Source organism: Chiloscyllium punctatum, chromosome 5, assembly GCF_047496795.1.
Source record: "Chiloscyllium punctatum isolate Juve2018m chromosome 5, sChiPun1.3, whole genome shotgun sequence".
NCBI lineage: Eukaryota > Metazoa > Chordata > Chondrichthyes > Orectolobiformes > Hemiscylliidae > Chiloscyllium > Chiloscyllium punctatum.
Genome location: NC_092743.1, coordinates 78,930,068 through 78,948,410, shown reverse-complemented (window position 1 = coordinate 78,948,410; position 18,343 = coordinate 78,930,068). Strand labels below are relative to the sequence as shown.

The 18,343-nt window shown below is 40.0% G+C and overlaps 1 protein-coding gene across 8 annotated transcripts in view; it reads left to right on the top strand.

The window, feature by feature from the left end:
* The window catches only part of rims2a (regulating synaptic membrane exocytosis 2a), a 1,169,411-nt gene that overhangs the window by 775,738 nt on the left and 375,330 nt on the right, over positions 1–18,343 (top strand). For 2 of the 8 annotated variants that reach the window (XM_072570609.1, XM_072570610.1), the window contains 2 exons: positions 3,976–4,086; positions 15,664–15,732. The exons of 5 other annotated variants lie outside the window; for them this stretch is intronic. In XM_072570609.1, the coding sequence (XP_072426710.1) occupies positions 3,976–4,086; positions 15,664–15,732 (180 nt within the window). Of the gene's footprint in view, positions 1–3,975; positions 4,087–15,663; positions 15,733–17,482; positions 17,503–18,343 lie in introns of those variants that run through there. One more of the 8 variants, XM_072570614.1, reaches the window with a different exon arrangement.

The following is an 18,343-nucleotide window of genomic DNA, read 5'->3' as shown; positions in this document are numbered from 1 at the left end:
ACCATGACTGATGAAAATGATTGTCCCATACGCCGCCTTAACTATCCTATTCATATGCTCTGCCAACTTCAGGGATCTATGAATAATTACCCCAAGATCTGTCTGTTTATACAACTAATGATAGGGCCCTGGGTAGTGTTGTAGAACAAAGAGTCCTATGCGGTTCAGGTACACAATTTTTTGAAATTTGCGTCACAGGTAGACAGGGTAATTAAGAAAATGTTTATCACACTTGCCTTCATTACCCAGACCTTTAAATATATGTACTGAAAAATGTGTTGCTGGAAAAGCGCAGCCGGTCAGGCAGCATCCAAGGAGCAGGAGAATCGACATTTCGGGCATATATGTGTTGGGATGTCAAGTTGAGATTGTACAGGACATTGGTAAGGTCTCTTCTGGAGTACTGTATGCAATTCTGAACACTTATTATAGGAAGGCTATTATTAAACTGGAGAGGGTTCAGAAAAGTTTGCCAGGATGTTGCAAGAAATTGAGGTTTTGAGTTATAAAAATAGGCTGGATAGACTGGGGCTTTTTTCACTGGAAAACAGGACGTTGAGGGATGATCTGATTGAGACTTGTAAAATCATATGAAGCAGAGATTAGGCAATTGACAAAGGTATTTTCCCTAGGTTGGGGGAGTTCAAAACTAACGGGCATTTTTAAATTGAGAGGAAAAAGATTTAAAAAGGACATGAGGGGCAGAATTAATTGCAGGGAATGCTTCGTGTATGCAAGGAACTACCAGAGAAAGTGGTGGATGCAGGTACGGTTACAATGTTTAAGAGACATTTGGATAACTTCATGAAAAGGAAAGGTTTGGAGGGATATGGGCCAAGTGCAGGCAATTGACACTAGTTTAGTATGGGAACATGATTGGTATGGACTGGTTGGATCAAAGGGTCTGTTTCCATGCTCTATGACTCTAAACTATCCAGTGTCCTGCCATTCATAAAATACTCACTCTTGTTTCTTCTTCCAAAGTGCAGCAGCTCACACTTATCAGGGCTAAATACCGTCTGCCCATCTGACCAACCCATCCATATCTTCCTGTAATCTGCAACCATCTTCTTCGCTATTAAGCACTCTACTAATCTTGGTGTCATCTGCCAAATATTCCCCCCACATTTTCATCTGTATCATTTAGCGATATAGCAATCAAAATAGCAATTATGTATATAGTCCTAGCACTGATCCTTGTGGCCTCCAGTCACTCGAGCAGCCTTCAACCACAGCCTTTGTGTCCTATTACAAAGCCAGTTTCTGATCCATCTCACCAAGTCTCCCTTAATTCCATGAGCTTTAACCTCGGTTTCCCATGTCGGACCTTGTCAAAATCTTTGCTAAATGATAAAAGCCAAAAGCTACATCAACTGGACTTCCCTCAAACCCACACTTGATCATATTTTCAAATAAAAACTGGCAAATTTGTTAGGCATGATCTCCCTCTGACAAAGCCATGCTGCGTTTCCCTAATTAACACATGCCTTTCCAATTGGGTATTAATTCACTCTTTCAGAAGAAATATTTCCTTTTATTTTGTAAAGTATACTCTCTGTCGAAATTTCTCAGGAACAAACTGCTTATTATTCCTTACTAAGTTTACAATAGAAGTGTCAGTGTTTGAATGTGATAGTGGTTAGCTTTGTGATATAGCTGAATTTAAAAAAAACAGAAATTCAATATATCAAGAAGAAATCAAATAAGTTGTGATACCACTGGAAGGAATATGAATTTATGCAACATAAATTCAAATTGAGAGATGCAAAACTCAAGAATGAAATACATACATTGATATAATCTGAATTTAATCATTTAAGTTGCTGTGCAGTTTTCCACTTATCATTTTGCATTATTTCTTGGTATACTTAATGATCATTAATCCTTTAATGAATGTCATTCTATGGAAAGAAAATGAGCACACTGCATGCTGCTAATACACAAAGAAGGAAATCATATGTATTACACTGAACAGATACAAGGTGAATGATGACCTAATTGGTGTTATGGACCAGGCCAGACCCCCTCAAAACATTTCAAGGAGGTAGCCCAAAACCTAACTTTAATTGTTTTAAGCAAATCTAAGCTGGATAGTCCAGGAGTGATGCAGCAAGTCAAACCACTCATTTTTAAACAAAACAGAATTTATCCACAGACCACTGACTGGAACATGAACAAAAGGGAACAGAATTTGGAATAACAACCGACTCTATCGCAACTTAATGATATTGTTGCAATTTCCTGCAACATCCCCATAAACACATTCCTTGGCAAAAAGGGAAACTTAAACACAGGTTCTTGCAAGAGAGATGTCAGAGAGAGAATCAGCAGAGAACTTCTCTTCACTCAGGCAGCTGTTCCTCTCCTGGTCCCCAGTTATAAAGCTAAATGGAAGCAGAAAACTCTCTAATTGTTGCCTTAGGCAATATCTGGTTAGCACTGCTGCCTCACAGCGCCAGAGACCCGGGTTCAATTACCGCCTCCGGCGACTGTCTGTGTGGAGTTTGCACATTCTCCCCGTGTCTGCATGGGTTTCCTCTGGGTGCTCCGGTTTCCTCCCACAGTCCAAAAATGTGCAGGTTAGGTGAATTGGCTATGCTAAGTTGCCCATAGTGTTAGGTGAAGGGGTAAATGTAGGGGAATGGGTCTGGGTGGGTTGCGCTTTGGTGGGTCGGTGTGGACTTGTTGGGCCAAAGGGCCTGTTTCCACACTGTAAGTAATCTAATCTAATCTGTTCGCCATAATCAAAGTGGCCCTAACCCAGACAAATCAGAACCTCTGCCTATTACAACCCCTTTTGAAAAAAAAACAAGGACAGCATAACCGTGTTAAAGGAGCAGCATCGTCACATTGGGAATAAACAAATAAAACCTTTTGAATTATATTTCTGTGATTCAAGGAAGATGCTGTTCTTGCTGGAAATTTGAAATAAAAACAGAGAATGCTGGAAGTAACCCGCCGGTCAGTTATAGCTGTGGAGAGAGAAGCAAGGGAGGGAAGTTAAAAAGGGTATCTGGGGTTCCAGTGTCAGCCACTAAAACTGACAGCAATTTGTCCAATTCCATTTCTGGAAACCAAATTTAAATTCTACCTGAAGATATAATTTCAGATTAATAACCTTGCCTCAGATCTTATTCAGTCACTTGTAATATTCAGTCACCTTCGTCTATCTGCTGTTTGGGTTATTTTCCTGATATCCATTAATCCCTGCATAACGTTGCCAGAGTTACGATGATGCTCCAGGTATTCATTCTGCTTAGTTATTGATGGTCCACACAATCACACCCAAAACATGTTTTGTCTGTGAGTCACACTCTGGAATCCAGTATTACTTGTTTAATCATTTACTGATATCTGTTATTTCACCCTAATGTAAGTTGTTGAAAGTAAAAGAAGCTTTTTCAAGGGAACAACTTCAAATGTAAATAATGACAGGTTGATTTTGTCTACTCACTGAATGTACCACTGTTAATGTTATGATAAATTCCAGTTCACCGCTAATCAGTTATCAAAACACCAAATCTGTATTTTTCATATGAAGTTCCTCACCTATACTTGAAACTCATTTGAAAATAGTGTAGATTGAAGAATTGCACAGGATGCATTGTGGTCCCAAATTGATGAAAACATTAAAGATTAACGTGAATCTTTATTCTCATATTTCCAATTTGCACTCCTTTCATGTATGTCATCCACATACATTTGATATTCATTTGAAAAACAGGAAATGATTAACATTATTGGGAAAGTAACAATGTAATGTATAGCTTATTACCAGATGTCAACGCAGCACTTCAAGAGCGTTATTTTTTCTAATATGCAGCCTGAAATCAAGTTTGTATTCATAACTATGTTTTGTAGTAAGGTGGTTTTAGTACATAATGTAAATAGTTTCTGCTTACCAGCTTTATTTATTAGAAGTTGTTTTTATCTAATATTAATTATAGTTATGTTTCTCTTTTATTTTATTTTTAGCAGCACGTACCATATAGTTTATCCTCTCTATCGGGAAGATGCAATAAGGTTACTTCGTTCCCAAAAGATGAACCGCACATACTCTGAGGGTGCTTACAATATTCTTGAGAGGTACTAAAACTGACATTAGTCTCGCTTTGTAAGAGCTATTTGTCTGTTTGCATCTGCCGATGCCAGAGAGATGTCTGTACGCAACTGCGTGATGCAGTTGAACATATTTCCTGACACATTAGGTAGTATAGTAGTTAAATGTATGGTAGTGAAGTGGTTATGTTATCAGACTAATGATTCTGAAGCCTAGACTGATAATTCACATACCACCATGGTCTTTTGCAGAGTTTAGGTTTGTTTCTTTTCAAAAACTGGAAATGAAGATAAAATGACTGAAAGTAATCGTGAATTTATTAGATTCCTACAAGTCATTTGGTTCCTTACCATTCTTTTGGGGGTGGAAACCTACTGTTCTTACTTGCTCTGTCTTCTATGTGATGGCAGTCCCACATTAATGTGATTGTTTGTCATAAACATTTCTAAAGTGGCCTAGCAAACCACTCTTTTTCAGGACAATTATAAATGGCAATAATTCTTAGCCTTGATATTGATGCCTGTGTCCTAAAATTGAAGAAATAAAATTTGATCCCAACATAATTAGAATTCAATATGTGTTTCTTTTTAAATGAAGGAGAGATAACTGAAAATCAAACAAATAATGCCAACCCAAGAAGTTAAAATAAAATGACCTTTCTAAGAGAAATAAAATCCAGTTTTATCTGCTCTCAGTACCCCAAGGTAGTTTTCTATATTTTAGTATGTTGTTCACTTAAAACAAAATTTAAGTTTAATTATTTCATTCTTGATAGTAATCAATAATTATCTTTTAAAGTGGTCCCTTAATTACCGTTGTGCCAATGTGCAGAACTCATCTGTTGTACACTTGGAAACATAGATAGGCCTTGGAAAAAAGCACCAAAGTGTTTTACCCAAATGGAGGACTGTGGTTAAATGGTCATTGGCTTTTTTGTTCTAATTAATCTCATAATTAGAAATCATCATGTACTGGAAGTCATTGAATACAATGCTCAAAAGAGTTTCCTGACAACACTTGAACATGAGCATGCTCTGCAAATTATACCGAAGCCAATGAAGGTACTTGCCCTCAAAACAAGCAGCTGATAAAACTGGATTTTATTTCTCCTAGAAAGACCATTTTATTTTAACTTCTTAAATTAGTATTATTTGTTTGATTTTCAGTTAATCTCTCCTTCATTTAAAAAAAACACATATTGAATGACTTTACATTCTAATTGTATTGGGATCAAATTTTATTTCTTCAATTTTAGGACACAGGCATCAATGTATCTAAAACAAATGTTGGTGTGCATTGCGAAATACATTTTAGAGTCAAAAGAGAAAAAATATTCAGTGTTATTCTTGCATTTTTTTTGTGGAAACTACATGACTGATTGGACCTCCAAGGATGAATGACTCCAAAAGGTTGCCAGGTACTCAACATACTTTTGGGGTACTCTGAATGTCTGTCCAGTTGTGATAAAAGGCCCATCAATAATGCCGACTTTGAGATCTCCACTCCGGATTTTTTGGATATGCGGTCTCCAAGTTGGCATTGTCAGTGACATTGATATGAGGTTTATATGTTGCTTATCCCTGTGCATATCAACAGTGATTCTACTCATTGATATTACAATTGAAATTCAATCTTTCTTTAAGTTTTCTGCTTCAAATGTTTACCAGAATTCGACATGGAGTTTTTAAATTAGATTCCCTACAGTGTGGAAACAGGCCCTTCGACCCAACAAGTGCATACCTACCCTCCGAAGAGTAACCTACTCAGACCTATTTCCCTCTGACTAATGCACCCAACATTATGGGCAATTTAACATGGCCAATTTACCTCACCTGCACATCTTTGGATTGTGGGAAGAGAACAGACAGTCGCCCGAGGCTGGAATTGAACCTGGGACCCTGGTGCTGTGAGGCAGCAGTGCTAACCACTGAGCCATTGTACCGCCCAGCTAAGCACCTGACTGGAATTAGTGTTGTTTCCTACATTGAGCATATATTCCTTAGAGCCAAATTGTCTGACGTGATGATTCAACTTCACAATCCTGCTTTTTATAGAAGAAACACTTTGGAAGATTAAATGTTAAGGAAAAGTGTACAGTTAATGGCAGGACCCTGAACAGCATGGATGTACAGAGAAATCTTGGGGTTCCAGTCCATACCTCCCTGAAAGCGGCCATGCAAGTAGGTAGGGTGGTAAAAAAGACGTATGGCATGTTTGCCTTTATTGGTTGGAAAATTAAGTACAAGAGCTGAAAATGTGTTGCTGGAAAAGTGCAGCAGGTCAGGCAGCATCCAAGGAGCAGGAGAATTGATGTTTCTTTCTCTGGAGCGGTGGAGGCTGAGGGGAGACTTGATAGAAGTCTATAAAATTATGAGATGCATACAGAAGGTTGACTGTCAGAATCTTTCCCAGAGTTAAAATGTCTAAAACTAGGGGGCATGCATTTAGGATGAGCGGGGGAGAGTTCAAGGAGATGTGAGGGGCAAGTTTTTTACACAGTGGTAGAAGTGTGGAATATGCTGCCAGGAATGGTGGTGGAGGCAGCTACAATAGGGATGTTTAAGAGATTTTTAGATAAGCACATGAATATGCAAAGAATGGTGAGATATAGGTCAAGGACAGGCAGAAAGGATTAATTTAATTTGGCTTCATGTTTGTCTCAGTATGGTGGACCGAAGTGTCCATTCCTATGGCATACAGTTCTATGATTATATATTAAGTTATCACATGGAAATGCTCAACAAATCATGTACCCTACATAAGGCAAGTTCACAATATTTATAGACAGAATATTCACACACTGAGGGAGATGGATTGGGATGTGGGCAAATTAAAATCTAGTGTGTTGCCACCACTATTCATAGTTAACTTTTACCGGCACCATTGCTGGGTAGGGACTACACGCTGATGGTGGAAGGGCAGTTAAACTTGCTAGGAAGATCATTAATAGCTTCCATTTTTAGAGGATTTTCAATTTTCCAATGGCTGTTACAAAAATAATGGAGCTTCAGAGTCTCACCAGTTGCAAGAAGACACAGGCTCAGTAGCAGGTTATGTTGGCTAGAGTCAAACACCTTTGTGAGCACCAACGTTGCAGTGGAGCATGGGAGTGACAAGCTGGTACAGGGGCATACTTAAGGGAAAAATGCATTGGAAATGTTAAGATTGATGAGTCTGTTTGAAATATGTGTAATACGAGCAATGTAAAGGAAATGAGAGGCCTTAAGAGCAAGTTACAGTAGGTTTCATATTCTTTGAATTTGAGAAGTTCAGTAAAAATGGACTTGAGAGAGTGGGTGATGTGCACTCACAGAGAACACAGCAGCCTGCCAGTAAAGGTTCAGAACTTAAGAGATCTGCAGACTGCGCCCCCCAGGGAGGTGGTAATTGAGCTGTGATGGGAGTGGATCTCAGTGGAAGTGGTTACCAATAAGTGTGAATGTCGCAGTTTGTTCCACGATCATTCCAGGGTATCCTCTGGAGAGAATCATTGGATTTCCCAGCCTGCTGTCCATCACTGCACCAAGCTGGTCTCATGCCATTTGGTACCAGATGCCAGGGCCTTTTACACTGTCTGCCCAAATTTGAGGATAGATACAATGGTTATACACTGAAGACATATTCCTTGTTCCTATGTAGAATATAGCAGAAGAGACATCCAAGAACTGCCATGAAACAACCTGACCAGGCCCTAGAATGTTTGAAAATGTGAATCAGTTGCCTGGGTAGGACTAGTACAGCTCTTCTGTGTGTTCAGTTGAAGGTGTATTGCACCAATATGGTTCATTGAATTCTGTACATCATTGCAAACAGAAATCAAAATTTTGGAGCCTAGGAATCTCTTTGCTGGCAATAGCTTACTTGAGGGAGGAGGAGGGGGAGTCTACAGATCAGGCAAACAATGACAAAGCAAAAGAGTGACGTCAGGCAATTGCAATGAGACAACATCAGGCAGGCTCATCAAGGCAGTCATTTACAGAAACACACTTTTCTGGAACCTTCCTTCGAAATCTATGTAAACACTTCAATCTTCTTAATACTTTAACCTTTCTGACCTTCACTTTTGCATCCTTACCATCTCATCAGTTTTACCATGACATGAGGCCAAGGCACGTTTAACACTTTGACCTCCTGGGTTCCAGAGATTTTCAGTATGTGTTCACTGGAACACTGGCAGTTACGATGAGTCAAATCATGCAGAAATGAGTAAAGGAGACATTATATGGTGTTACATATTGTGAGTGTTAGAAATACTTGCAGAGGACTGCGTGAAATAGATTGGCTTCCATTAGGCAGTAGAGTTTACAAAATCGTCTTTCAATAACATGACAATAAAATTTGAGCCTCTTCTATGTCTGAGTACCATGTATTCTACTACTTTAACCTGATATGTAATAAACAGTGTTATAACGAAGCATAAACGTGAAGACTGTTCATGTCCTTGCCTTCTCCTCAACTAATCTTCTCTTGTATATAAACATACGAATCAGAAGTAGGAATAGGCCAGTCAGCCCCTTCCGCCTGCTCCCCCATTCAATAAAACCATATTTATGCCTCCTCTTTACAACCTTTCAATCCTTTGTTCAACAAGAATCTATGCATCTCTGCCAAACAAATGTTTAAAACAGCCTGTTTCTGTTCCTTTTCAGGAAGAAAGTTCCAAAGACGCAGGAACCTCAGAATAAAATTTGCCTCCTCGCTTTAGCAGTAATCCCTAGTTCTAGATTCTCCCATAAAAGAAAATGTTCTCTCCACATCTAACCAGTCAAGCCTACTCAGGTGTTTTTATGTTTCAATCAAGTTACCCCTTATTTTTGAAATTCCAATGGATGCAAGCTTAATCTGTCCAACCTTTCCAGCCATTCTAGGTATTTTTCTAGTAAATCTTCTCTGAACTGCCATCACCACATTTCCATCCTTCCTTAAATAATACTGTGCCCAGTACTCCAGATGTGGTGTTCATAATGTCCTGTATAACTCAAGCACAATCTCCCTACTATTGTGTTCAGTTCCCTTCATGGTAAATGATAACATTCTATTAACTTTCCTAATTAATCTCTGTACTTGTCTATAGAACTAACTTTTTTGCAACTCATGCAAGACAAACATATTCCTCTGATTCTCAATTCTGTAAACTCTCACCATTTAGATAATATGCTTTCTATTCTTCCTGCTAAAATGGACGATTTCATATTTTCCTGTATTATACTCCACTTTGCCTGCTCACAAACTATCAGTATCTTTTTTGTAACTTTGCTCTGTCCTCTTCACAACTTACTTTTCTACCTATCTTTGTGTTGTCACAAAATTTGCTAACCATACCTTCCATCGTTTCACCTGTCATTTATAAAAGTATAAACATTTGAGGCTCCTGTACCAGTCCCTGTTGCACACCACTCATTACATCCCACCAATCTGGAAATAAAACCCTTTTACACCAATTCTCTGCCTCTTGTTGGCGAGCCAATTTTCTATCCATGCTACTATACCATGAGATTTTACTTTCCATAATAAAGATATCAAATGCCATCTGTAACCCTAAGTACAGTACATTCAAGTCTCTTTCATTCATAGCATGTTACCTCTTCAAAGAACTTAAATAGATTGGTCAGATATGATTTCTCTTCAACAAATCATGTTGACTCTACATAATTATCTTGAACTTATTCCTAATGCATTACTATAAATTATTAAATAATATCTTCTAACATTTTCCTTACTGCAAATGTTAAGCTAACTGGCCTGTAGATTGCTGCTTTCAGTCTCCTTCCCTTTTTTAATAAAGAAAATACATTCACTACTCATATCTAATGAGGATGTCCCGAAATAAAAGGGAGTTTGGAAAATTAAAACTAACACATCTCAGTAGCCACTTCTTTTAAAACCCAGGAATGATGTCCATTAGGCCGTGAAAAAAGAAAACTGGAGACCTAGGCACCAAGTAAAGACTAGATATACTCCAATCCTACTCGCCAATCTGCTGCTTTACATTGGCAAAAAGCAACCAAATATTTTTCTTCTTCTTTTGCTGAAATTCTTGGAACTCTCAACATCAGCTGTCTAATGTAAGTCATACTAAGTTGTCTACTGTAAAGTCTTTAATTGGTGCTTAAGTCTCCAGTTTTCTTTTTTCACGGCCTAATGGGCACCATTCCTGGGTTTTAAAAGAAGTGACTACTGAGATGTGCTAGTTTTAATTTTCTAAACTCCCTTTATTTAGGGACATACAGTACATTCAATCCAAAATAAAGGGCTTATCTGAGTCTGGAATAAGAATCTTGTTTCAGCCAGTTCCTAATTCAGCTACCCTCTCTATATACCGATAGATAATAAACCTGATCAAACGTCATGGCTATAGAATTTTAAAACTGCAGATTTTCACAAGTTAAAGCTTTAGACACTTTCTTACCCAGCAAATGAACATTCTTAGTTAAGTGGAGAGAATCCTGACTCTGACCACCCAGAGCACCCCTTAGGTTCTTGACTCTGACCAGGCTTGGACTGCTATCAGAGGTTGCTCTTGATTTCCTATGCTGGGAACCCCTGAGTGAAGGCAATTCCCCCTTGACTTGACAGGGCTGCTGACAAACGTGACAAGCTTCCTGGCTTTGTGTCTGTGCTAAACAGCAAGACAAGACACTGGTACTATGAGACTGGTGTCTCTGGCTGAGGGGGCAATTACAAAATGGCAAGGCACGGATGTTGTAGATCGGCTCTGAGTGAGTGAACGCTATGAGAGTGCCTGGAAATTCAGCCTGGCCCAGACCATGAGCTGCATGCTTGTCCTTACTGCAGCCTTACAATGATATTTGCTGATGCAGCATTAAAATGCAGAAAGGTAGTGTAAGTGAATTGGGGATGTGCCATGAGAGGATGCCATATGTCAGATGCAACTACAATGTGGGGTGTGTGTGGCTGTTTAACATGAAACGCATCCTGAGATGTTGATGTTTGGTGACCAACATTCTGAGCACCTGATGACCTGAATCTGGCAGATGCTTACTCTGTTTTCTGTGTCAAGTTTTCCTGACATCGAGGTTGTTTGGCAAGTTTGGTAACAAAAAAAAATCAGAATAATAATGAGACAGATTGATCATATAACTAGCAGTAACCACTGTCAATTGGCATGTAGCCTCTCCTTTGTGACAACCTTGCCATGCCAGTTGTAAAAAGCCTAAAAGATGGTGCTTGTTGCTTTCAAAGAGTTGGGCTTCAATGGATTTGTTTCTGCCATACATCTTGCCATGATTCACACTAGTGCCTGCAACATTCTGTCCTTTATTTCTTATTTTATTCCTGCCTGGAAAGGACAGAGCCAAAACCATACCTTGCTGCTTGTTGATTAGAACAAAGAACAAAGAAAATTTACAGCCCAGAAGCAGGGCCTTCGGCCCTCCAAGCCTGAGCCGATCCAAATCAACTGTCTAAACCTGTCGCCCAATTTCTAAGCATTTGTATCCCTCTGCTCCCCACCTACTCATGCTTCTGTCCAGACAAATCTTAAATGAATCTAGCGTGCCTGCCTCTGCTACCTCTGCTGGCAACACGTTCCAAGCGCCCATCAACCTGTGTGTGAAGTACTTGCCGCCTGTAAACTTCCCACCTCTCACCTTGAAAGTGTGACCTCTCGTTATTGAATCCTTCACCCTGTGAATAAGCTTGTCTCTATCCACCCTGTCTGTACCCTTCATGATTTTGAAAACCTCAATCTCCTTTTTTCTAATGAAAATAAACCTAACCTACTCAACCTCTCTTCATAGCTAGCACCTTCCATGCCAGGCAACATCCTCGTAAGCCTTCTCTGCACCCTCTCCAAAGCGTCCACATCCTTTTGGTAATTGTGGCGACCAGAACTGTACACAGTATTCTAAATGCAGCCGAACCAATGACTTGTACAATTTTAACACGACTTGTCAGCTCTTATACTCAATACCCCGTCCAATGAAGGCAGCAAACTTCAGGATACAATGGACCTGCACTCACAGATCTCTCTGCCCGTCAACTTTTCCCAAGGCTCTTCCGTTCATTGTATAATTCTCTCTAGAATTAGTCTTGCCTAAATGCATCACCTCATATTTGTCTAGAATGAAAACCATCTGTCACTTTTCCGCCCAACTCTCCAGTCTATCTATATCCTCCTGTATTCTCTGACAGTCCCTTATGCTGACTTCAGAGAGGTAACCCAACCAACATCTTCACATTATTCTTCTACTACTCATTTTGTTCCGACTTCAAAAACACCAATGAATAGACATCATTCACGATAGTGTGGTATGACTCAGCTATTTCACTTTAAATACTCATTGGGAGGTTTGCCTCTTGCTAGATATAGGAATGACTGTCTGCTTTCTTTATATTCACATCTGAAGAGATCAGGTTTAAACCTCTGCAACAATATTTTATACACTGATATCCAAATGGTGAATTCGGCAGCGTAAGACTTTCCAAGGTTGACAAAGTTTTATTGTAAATTAATTGTACAGCACAAACTTCATTTTTCACCTTTCTTTTCTGAAACCTCTCTCTGCCCAGAAGCCAGTGTCCCACTGGGGAACTACTCAACTCTTAGGTATTGTTAATCAACCAGTTCAGACATGTTATTACACACGTCTGCAGCAGTTTGGAATTGAACTCAGGTCTTTTTTCTTACAGGTATGAATAATGCCGTTGTGCCACAAGAACCTTAAACATAAATATTTTTAATCTGTTCAGATATTTTATGATGCGTCTCTGGAGCAGATGAGTCTTGAACCTGGACCTTCAGAATCAGAGATAGGGATACTCCACTGCACCACAAGGACTCAGCTTTTAAAATACCGAAGTCCAATGTGTATCACTAACTGTCAATGCACTCAAGAGCTGATCTGTTTGAAGCTTAAAGTGACCTGCATTTCTAGCACCGACAACCGCTACCCTTATCCACCCTGTCAGAAATGACACAACAACAGGTTATAGTCCAACAGGTTTATTTGAAAACATTAGCTTTCGGAGCACTGTGAGCACCTGATGGACGTGTTGCACTATAACCTGGTGTCATGTGATTTTTGACCTTGTCCAGCCCAGTCCAACACTGGCACCTCCACATCATGTCTTATCCACCCTCTTCTTGTTTCCTGCGTTGTACTAATGTGCAGCAGAGTGCTGCTTCCCCTTTACATATAGCATCTGCTTCTAATGTACTAATATTTCATCAATACTGCCTGCCTGCTTCCCTGTTAATCAGCTTTGAACAGATTCCTCATCTTTTGCACTCACCATGCAGCTATGCCACAGATTTGTGTTCCTGCATCAGGACTTGCTTATTGTGGAGGAATTCCATGCAATTTTTTAGCTTTATGGCCTTTCATCATAACTGGGACAGGTTAAAAATGCAACACGTTTTCAGCAAATACAATGGGAAAAATGACAAAATGGAAGTTTTGTGATTAGGTGGAACACAAAGAGATTAAATGACAATAGAGTTGGTAGTACGGAGCTAATGAGAATGGGACATGGAAAGAAGCAACTAGAGGAAGTGTGAATGGCAGAATGAAGAATAGCTGCCAACCTAAAGACAGAGAAAATTGAGAGTAAAAACAAAGCTTGCCAAGAGAAAGGGATCAAAAATGGAGTCTGAAATGATCATATCCAGTATTGCAGTCAAGGGCTAAAGCTGTAAAATGCTTTATTCAAAGCTGGCGGGTTGTTCTTCAACTTGAGCTCCATTGAAATAGCCAGTGAGACTGTCTGCAGTCCTTTACCTCAAAGACGCTTCTTCCTTGCAGATGACTCAATTTAAGTCCATTGTCAGTGTTTGGTGTGAATTCCCAGTAGCCTAAAGAGCCATGAATTCAATTTCAGACTGCCCTACTGTGCAGTGGAGAGTGTGGTGCTGGAAAAGCATAGCAGGTCAGGCAGCATCCGAAGAGCAAGAAAATCAATGTTTCAGGCAAAAGCCCTTCATCAGGAATGAGGCTGGGAGCCTCGAGGTGGAGAGATAAATGAGAGGGATGCGGGCCTGAGGGAAGGTAACTGAGAGTACAATAGGTGGATGGAGGTGGGGCTAAAGGTAATAGGTCGGAGGGGAGGGTGGAGCAGATAAGTGGGAAGGAAGATGGACAGGTAGGACAGTTCATGAGGGAGGTGCTGAGCTGGAAGGTTGGGGTAAGGTGGGGGTAGGGGAAATGAGGAAATTGGTGAAATCCACATTGATACTGTGGGGTTGAAAGGTCCCGAGGTGGAAGATTAGGCTTTCTTAGTACAGGCATTGGGTGGTTAGGGAGTTCCGATAGAGAAGGCCCAGGACCTGCATGTTCTTGGCTGAATGGGAGGAGGAGTTGAAGTGTTCGGCCACGGGGCAGTGGGCTTGGTTGGTGCGAGATGTTCTCTGAAGCGCTCTGCGAGCAGGCGTCCTGTCTCCCCAATGTAGAGGAGACTGCATAGGGAGCAACGGATGCAGTAAATGACATGTGTGGAAGTGCAGGTGAAACCTTGATGAATGTGGAAGGCTCCATTGGGGCCTTGGATGGAGATGGGGGAGGTGTGGGTGCAGTTTTGCAATTCTTGCGGTGGCAGGAATGGTGCCGGGAGGTGGGGGGTGGGTTGTTGGTGGGGGGAGAGTGTGGACCTGACGAGGCAGTCGTGGAGGGAACGGTCTTTACAGAAAGTGGATAGGGGTGGGGAGGGAAATATATCTCTGGTGGTGGGGTCCGTTTGTAGATGGTGGAAATGGCGGAGGATGATGCAATGTATACGGAGGTTGGTGGGGTGGAAGGTGATGACCAGGGAGGTTCTGTCATTGTTGCGGTTGGAGGATTGGGGTCTGAGGGCGGCAATTGGATGAGATGCACTGGTGGGCATCATTAACCATGTGGGAGGGAAAATTGATGGCCTACTATGCAGGCATCAGTTGTCAGCCGGTAATGGTGGTGGCTGTTTCTCGGTCCCAGCACTTATCTCTTTCTGTCTCTTTCAGCATTCCCTCTCAGTGAATACTTTTATTTATTAAAGGATTTAACACTATCTTTTGACAATTTTTTGTCTTTCCATTTCATGATGAAAACTTTTCTAAGGCGATGATTGTATTGATGTTTTGAGGCCTTGCTAAAGTATAGCCAATTAACCAAGCTTCAGCACAATTGGGAAACATCTGTTTAATAGGCTTTGAGCATAATGTCAGACCTAATAATCTAAACCAGTACATTGGATATTTTGGTGATCTCTTAATAAATATCAGATTTTGGAATAAATGTGTTCCAAGATATGGGAAGTGAGGGGCATTTTCTGATACTTCACCCTGAATCAGATTGAAAACATGACCATGTATAAAAGCTTACATTCTTAACAGGTTGAATATCCATCATATTTCATAAGCCTTTCCGTGGAAGAAAACATGTGTGATGGTAAATATCTTGTAGTATTTGTCAATAACCTCATTGTGTAAATATGTTTATGAATGTAGTCTGCTTATGTACTATATTTGTATATCGGCAAAAGAAAGTGTTAAAGACTTCCAAGTTTTGATCATCTAATGCTTATATCATGTTTGCTACGTATAGTTTATCTTTGTGTGCCTGTTTTAAATGCATTGCCACTTGTTTTTTGTTTCTGTACTTCTTCATCAGGAGGATTAGGCAACAGAGGAGAGTACCCAGTGTTTGCTTTGATGGTGGCACTGCCCATCATCCAGACAGGTACATTACAGTTTAAGCTGCATATGTTTAAAGAGAATGTCTTACTCCCCTCATGGCTGGGTAGCTAAGACTGTTATAACTGTAACTACTTCATACACAGTCTGTAATAGCAACAACACAGTGATACTTGTAATTGATGTTTTAAAAATTAAATGGTTTGTAAAATGGTTTGTAATGAACAGTAAAATATCATGAAGTTTTATTTTCTTAATTGATTCTTGCAAGATTTGGTGCATAGTTGATACCTTAAATATTGTGAATGAAATTTTAAGGGTTTTGCCTGATCTAGAAATACACACACATATTCCCAATCGTTGTACAACATTGTAACCTAACATGAACTCCATTGGTGATAGTGAAGTGCTGTTAACCAGAGCTGAACTTGGAGCTTACTCTGGTCTGGGCAGCAAAGGGACACAGGGATGGTATTTTGCTTACAGTGACCAATTAAGCTGTTGCTGTTGGAGTCTCCATCTAGTTAAGGGTTAACATAATAACTACCAGATCAATGAAAGGGCTTCAGTAGAGTCATTATGAGCATTAGCCCTTGCTTTAGCTGTAGTTGCAGTTCCAGAGGGAAAGTGTTTCAAAAAGAAGTGAGAGAGCTTGGTTGGAGAGACACGCTATGTTTTGGTAGCTAAGCCCTGATGAATGTGTGGATGTTAGGGAGATCATGCAGCACCAATAGCACTGATGTGGCCTAGGTGGCCATTGCTCTTGGAAAGCCCTTTGGTGAACCATGGAGTGTCCGTTTCTGTTAGCAAACCACATTAATGTCACTGAGCGACTACCAAGGTTTACCTGGCTAGTTAACTCTAATCATAGAATGTTCACCAGTTTGATCCTGATTGTGGAGGGATTTTCTTAAGGAAAAGCTAATGAAAGTAAAGAGCTAAAACTATGCAAGGTAGTAGTCAGATTACAGATTGAATACGGTACTGAATTCAGTTTTGGTCCCCTTATCTAAGAAGAGATATGCTGGCATTGGAGGTGGCCCAGAAAAGGTTTGCTAGGATTTTTGTATTGGTTTAGTAGTTTATGGCAGTAAAATGAGAAACGAGATTAATCCTCATTAAAACAAAGAAGATTCTCAGGGGAGGTGACGGAGTAAGCACAGAAAGGTTGATTCCCCATATGTGACATTGTTGGACCACAGGACTTAATCTAAGAGTAAAAGGTCAACCATTTAAGACAGAGGTGAGGAGGAATTTCTTTCATCAGAAGATAGAGAATCTGTGGAATTCTTTACCTCGGAGGGCTGTAGAGTCTGCGTCACTAAGTATTTTCAAGGCTGAGATAACTAGATTTTTAATCAGAAAGGAAATCAAGGGTTGGAGGGATAAGACAAGAAAGTGAAGTTGAGGATTATTAATTCTGCTATGATCTCATTAAATACTAGAGCAGACTTGATGGCCTAATGACCTGTCTCTGCTCCTACATCTCATCTTCTCCTATCAGGTGGATTCTCTTGACTTGAGAGAAATGCCCTCAGAGATGGGGATAGCTATAAACTGCCCACGTAAGTGATTTAAACAGCCGACCAAAAAGAGGCCAAGCCACTAAGATTCTCACCACTGGCAGCATAGTATGTTACAGATAAAGACATCAGACTCTACTATCAAAACCCTCCCTACCCTCTAATATGTTACTAGCCCACACCCAACCTGTTGCCAAAGGTCTGAGACAACTCTGCCAATAGCAACTGAAGAATTCTTCACACTTATGAGTATCACAAAATTCTAAAGTTGTGCAGCATTTCATCTTTATGAGGTAAGAACCATCTGATAACAGCAAGATAATGTCAGCACTTCTAAAAATTGGGAGTTTATTAACTAAGTTCTGAATGATTGGGGAAACGCAGACAATTTACCAAGTTTTTTTTCTTCTGTGTTTATTTAAGTGATTAGCTTGAAAATTGTTGGCCATTTTGTACATCCTGACGAGATAGCAAACAAAATCAAATTAGTACCTTGATATGTGATAGTATGTTTAGGCAATATAGGCTGTTGAAGTTTTACAATTGTAAGGGAGAGGTGAATACATGCTTCTCCTATCTGTGAATAAGCAGAGGTAGATGCCTATAATGAAGGCTTATCTTAATTAGTAACAACTGATCGAACTAAGCTTTCATGCCTGTTAGTTGAGTTTTGATAAAGTTGAGAGTTCTTTTTCAACTGTATGATAAACCTTTAGATTCATTCTGATCATTATCATTTATTAAGCATTTGATTAAGTCACACAGTGTGTCCTTTCAGACATCCCAACCACTTTATCTGTTCAAGGATTAGGATCCACTGATCATAGATAATTCAAGTGCACTGGAGCAGTGAAGACCCTAAGCTAACATGGGTAACCAAAAATTCTCATATAATTTTTTCAATTCCTTTAACTACTAAGCTCAAGATCATAGGTTAGGTAACAGCACTCTAATGTAGGACGAAGAGGGAGGAATAGAGCTGTCAATCTGACATTTCCTTCTCCAAAGAATGGACAGACACATGCATCAGTATCTGCGATACTTTGCCTCCACAGACCAAGTGCTGGAAAGCCTGCTGCAAATGCTGTAAGAGCAACATTTTCTTCCATTTATTGCCCTTCACAGTTCTGCTAC